Source organism: Macrotis lagotis, chromosome 1 (assembly GCF_037893015.1).
Source record: "Macrotis lagotis isolate mMagLag1 chromosome 1, bilby.v1.9.chrom.fasta, whole genome shotgun sequence".
Taxonomy (NCBI): Eukaryota; Metazoa; Chordata; class Mammalia; order Peramelemorphia; family Peramelidae; genus Macrotis; species Macrotis lagotis.
In genome coordinates, this window is record NC_133658.1 from 321,761,049 (window position 1) to 321,766,464 (window position 5,416).

Here is a 5,416-nt window from a genome sequence, read left to right on the forward strand (position 1 = left end):
TTTCCGCCTATCTGCTGTACCTTGATTTTTTTTCTGCTTTTTGAATTGTAACCTTTATTTTCTTCTCTTTGATTTTCTGCTGGCATCAGAATTTTCTGACACACTGAGTTTGAACTCCCTAGCAAATTTTTATTTTATTACTTTTATAGATCATGCCATGATCTCCATTATTTCTGCTATGCCTCAATGTAAGAAATACCATTCATTTTGGAAGTTGTGTTGGATGGAGGCAGTGTTCCAAGGTAGAAATTACCTTCATTTCCAAATCTTGCTACCCATTCCCAATCCTGCTCTCACCATAATCAGTTTTCTTCTCCAAGGTGGTGTTATTTTTTTCTCTAGCTTATGCTTCATTACCAACATAATCTGGGCATCAGTTGCCTATAGGAAACACATATCCCTTCTTTTGAAGTAGAATGCTGGTTTGAGGTGCAAATATCTTTCAAAGAAAATGATCTCATAAATTAACTTTTATTCCAATTGGAATCCATGGTGAGGTGCATCTTTTATACATCTCCTATCCCCAAAGAAATGCTCTTCAATGAGACCTTCTCCCCACAAAAACATGAGATCTTCCTTCTTCCAAATCTTTCAGTCCCTCCCCTCAGTCACTTTTTTTTCCATTCTACCTCACCGTTCCATCTTTCTTAAAGACCATAGGAACAACCATCCCTTCAATATTCATCCATGAACTAGGCAGAGGTAAATGACTGATACTCTTATACACAGATATTCTCTCTTCACTGTCATATGTCTTTCTACTGTGTTTCCTCCTCTTAAAAGATATTTATTCATATCTAGGGAATCAGGACATTTTGTACATGGGACTTCAGTTCAGCTCCTACATCTTTGCTCTTCTTACTCTTTAAATTCTGCTCAATTTTTTTTATCCCCCTATGTCCTTGTTAATCTTTTTATTTTCTCTGTCAGTTATTTCTTTTATCTCATAGGTTAATGCTTCTTTTTAAATGACAATCCCTAGGCAGGAGTTAATTGATTTATCTCCCTTGCTTCCTTTCTCTGCCTTGAATAAATTCCGGGAGACAAGACTGACCTCAATAAGTTTTAATCTTCTTTTCATCAGGCTCAACATAACCACCCACACTCAAACCCTATTCAGTTTTTACCACTGTCTTCCTTAAGCAAGTAAATCATTGCCACTTCATACAGAGATGTCAGTGTCACTGAATTCTCAAAGGATGAGAAGATAAAACTCTCCTAACTCCAAGACAAAACCTCAAGGCTGTGTTGTTGTTGTTTTTATTTTCTACTATAGATGTATGCAAACTGGTCATGAAAGGATCTGAATGAACATTCTGAATATTAAAATTCTCTGGTGTAAATTAATAACAACTCTGGTTTTGAATTTTTTCTTTATAGATTTAGTTCTGTTTACTCTACATTTAGTGCATAATTCCTTTTTTATGGAGGAATTGCACTGAAGAATTGGAGAAGTTTCTGGAAAGTAACAAATTTGCAATCTTGTTGGTCAATTAGCATATGTTTTTATTCATAAAGACTAATAATAATGGATTAACAGCTTTTTCACAATGTGGTATTCTTAAAGCAAGAGAATATATTTGATGCCATTTGAGTTTAGTTTTTATAAATTATTCCACTGATCAAACTTTTTTAAAAATTAAAATTGTTAATTCATTGGTATAGGAAACTTTCAGTGAGCCACTTCCTCTACCAATGCAGATCATCATCTCTGTATTTATAGACTTAAAAAGTTTGCTTCAGGTCACAGAGGCAATATAAATCAAAAGTAAGACTCAAAACTAGATTTTCCTGATTCTTCTGCCCTATATGTTATGGTTCCTTTTTTAAAAACCAGTACTAAGTAGAATAGTTTGGAAGATTCTACCTTTATAGAATTAAAGACCTTAATTTCTACTTTATCATAATTTTCTTAATTGTTTACCTTTTATTCTTCAGATGAATTTTGTTATTGCTTTGTCTAATTCTACAAAGTAACACCTTGTTAATTTGATCAGTCTGGAACTAAATCATTAAATTATATTAAAAAATAATATCTCTTTAATTATACTAGCATGGCCTAACCATGAACAATAAACAGGTCCCAAATTATTTGCTGTTATTACTGAAAAAACTGGTTATTACTGAAAAAACTGATTTTATCTATAAAAGTCCTGAATGTGATTTGATAGGCAAACTGCAGGCTATGTTATGCATTTTGCAGTTATTGTGAATGAAATTTATTTTTATAAATTTTTCCAAATTTTGGTAATAACCTGAAATCCTATTGATTTATGTAAATTTATTTTGCATCCCTCTTCTTTATTGAAATTATTAGTAGTCTCAATTAATTTTAATGGATCTCTAGGGTTCTCTATATAAAGTACCATATTATCTGAATCGTCTGACTACGGGAAAATATACAAAATGTATTCCCATATTTGCCAGCTTATATTGTGACATAAAGATAGACTAACTATGCAGAATCAGGTGTTAGAGGATAGATCAATAGGTATACATTACAATATGGAAGACTTTAGTTGGATATAAGGAAATATTGTCTAATAATTAGAGTTGTGAAACAATAAAAGCCTTCCTTATGTGATGCACACTATTTGTCAAAGAAAGGGCTAAAAAAACATTTATTCAGAAGATCAGTCCAGAAGACAAGACTAGCATAAGTAGCTGGAAATTATAGAGGGGAAGATTTTACCTCAATATGCAGAAGTATTTTCTTTACCCCTTCATTTTATAGATTTATTCCATTTCTTTTTGAACAATATTTTATTTCTCAATTGCACACAGATTTTTTTTCAACATTTAATATTTATCTTTTTGTAAACTCTTGAGTTCCACATTTTTCCACCCCTTCTCCCTTCATTCTCCCTCCTCATGACATAAACTAATCTGATATAGGTTATATGTGTGCGTTCATGTTTAACATATATACATATTAGTCATGTTGTAAAAAAAAATCAGAATTGAAGTAACCAAAATGTGAGAAAATGAAAAAACCATAAGGCAAGTTTTAAAAAGTGATGATTAAATGCTTTGTCTACATTCAGATTCCATATTTTTTCCTCTGAATGTTGATTGTATTTCCTATCATTTGTCTTTCAGAAAAATCCTAGATCACTCAACTATAGAGGGGAGAGAAGTACATCATAACTGATTATCACACAAAGTTGCTATTAATGTGTGCAATGTTCTCCTGGTTCTGCTCACTTCTCTCAGCATCAGTTCATGCAAGTTCTTCCACTTTTTGGAAGTCTGTCTGCTCATAATTTTTTTAAAATAATAGTACTCCATCACATTCATATACCATAATTTGCTTAGCTATTCCCCAATTGATGGGGAATTTTCCTTCATTCCCAGTACCAAAAGAGCTGCTAAAATGCTTTGTACATGTGGGTCCTTTTTATGATCTCCTTGGGATACAAACCTAGAAGAGTATTGTTAGATCAAAGGATATGCAGCTCTATTGTCCTTTGGCATAGTTCCAATATGGCAGCCTTTTCTAACAGAGCTGTCCAACAATGGAATGCCTTTCTTTAGGGAAAGTGTATTAAGGGCCATTGAAACTGTTGAATTAACAGGGTCCTATGGATGATAGGGTGGGACACCATACTAGGTTACCTCTTAGTTTCCTTCCAACATTAGATTCTATAATTCCACAGGTTACATCCACACATCAAATTCCTGTTGGCTCCTTTCTAAAGAAGCAAAAAGAACATGAGCCATACCAATCAGACCTGGGTTACAGAATTTCTTCTTCTGGGTATTTCTGATGATCCTCAGATTCAACTGCTACTCTTTGTATTGTTCCTGATGGTCTACTTGGTTACTGTTTTTGGAAATCTGCTCCTCATCTCCCTGGTTCTGACTGATTCACAGCTTCATACACCCATGTACTTTTTCCTGTGCAACTTGTCTACAGCTGACCTCTTCTTTTCTACCACCATTGTTCCCCAAGCCCTATTCAACTTGCTTTCCAGGAGGAAGACTATTTCCTTCATAGGATGTGCAGCTCAGCTTCTTCTCTTCCTCCTTTTTGGTTGTTCAGAGTGTGCACTGCTAGCTGTGATGTCTTATGATAGGTACTTGGCAATCTGTGATGCCATGCACTATCCTCTCATCATGACAGGAAGAGTGTGTGCCCACCTATCCTTGGGGTGCTGGGCTAGTGGTATGCTAGTGTCCTTAGTGGTTAGCACATTTACACTAAGACTTCCTTATCAAGAAGACAATAAGATTGATCATTTCTTTTGTGAGCCCCCAGCAATCCTGGCCCTGGCATCTGCAGACATCCACAGTGCAGAGACAGTCATTTTCCTTATGGGTGTATTAATCCTTCTTGCACCTGTATCCCTGATCCTGGTTTCCTATGGCTCCATAATAGTGACTGTGTTCAAAATGAAGACAACCTCAGGGAGTCTTAAGGCTTTCTCTACATGCGGCTCCCACCTTCTTGTAGTCACACTTTTTTATGGGTCAGGAATAATCTGTTACATGATACCTAAGTCTGCTAAGTTGCTGGGGAAACTGATGTCAATGTTTTATTCAGTGATAACACCCATGCTTAACCCTCTCATCTACAGCCTGAAGAACAAAGACGTGAAAAAAGCACTCAGGAATGCAGCCAACAAGAGACTATTCTGCAAACTATGATGCTCTAATTATAATTAGATTTGAAAATATTGCAGTTTGTTTATTGACATCCTGGCAAAAATTTGCTTTTCCCTTATGACTCTCACTAAGAGAAATCATTTGTTGTGCAGCTATGTCTATAACTGTAATATATCTCAGATTTGGGAAGAGTTGATCTCCAACATATTGAAGAATTGGGTGACGTGCTAATATTAAACTCCATAGGGTAAAAATATTATTATTACTATAGCATTATCATAGACTCTGGAAATTCTACTTTACATTTCAGGGTATTAAACTACTTACATTATAATGATTCTTGGGAACAGAGAGACAGCTATGCATGTAGGAAGTAATCAGGAAGCTGCACAAAGACTTTAGCCACCTATAAATATTGTTATATTGTTCAAAATGTGCATGATCCTACTACCAATGTACACTATTATACTAAGATCTCTTTTGCATTGCTTTATTTTATACTGAATTCAACACTTAAAGAAAGACATTGCCAAGCTGAAATATATATACATAGGAAGATGACCAGAATAATCAACAATCATTTATTAAGTGGATATATTGTGCTAGACACTGGCATTTATAATGCAAAGGATGAATAAATCATCATTATTATGAATTTTAGTAATAATGACTGGCTATGAAAATGGAATATAAAATTCATTCAAAGAATCACAGAGTAACTTAGTTGAAATGACATTTCAGGGATCTTCTAGATAAGCCTCCACCTAAGACAGTATCCCTTGTAAAATATTTTTGAGATGTTATCAACTAC

General features: G+C 34.5%; 1 protein-coding gene across 1 annotated transcript; it reads left to right on the top strand.

Annotated features, from left to right (window-relative positions):
* Positions 1-3,663: 3,663 nt before the first annotated feature.
* On the top strand, positions 3,664-4,647 carry LOC141517326 (olfactory receptor 2D2-like). The gene has a single exon (XM_074228225.1). The coding sequence runs from the start codon at positions 3,712-3,714 to the stop codon at positions 4,645-4,647; it is 936 nt and encodes a 311-aa protein (XP_074084326.1). The 5' UTR covers positions 3,664-3,711.
* The last annotated feature ends 769 nt before the right edge of the window (positions 4,648-5,416 follow it).

Bases quoted from the DNA above. Each gene is read 5' to 3' on its own strand.
- LOC141517326 (XM_074228225.1), top strand. From the start codon at position 3,712: ATGAGCCATACCAATCAGACCTGGGTTACAGAATTTCTTCTTCTGGGT.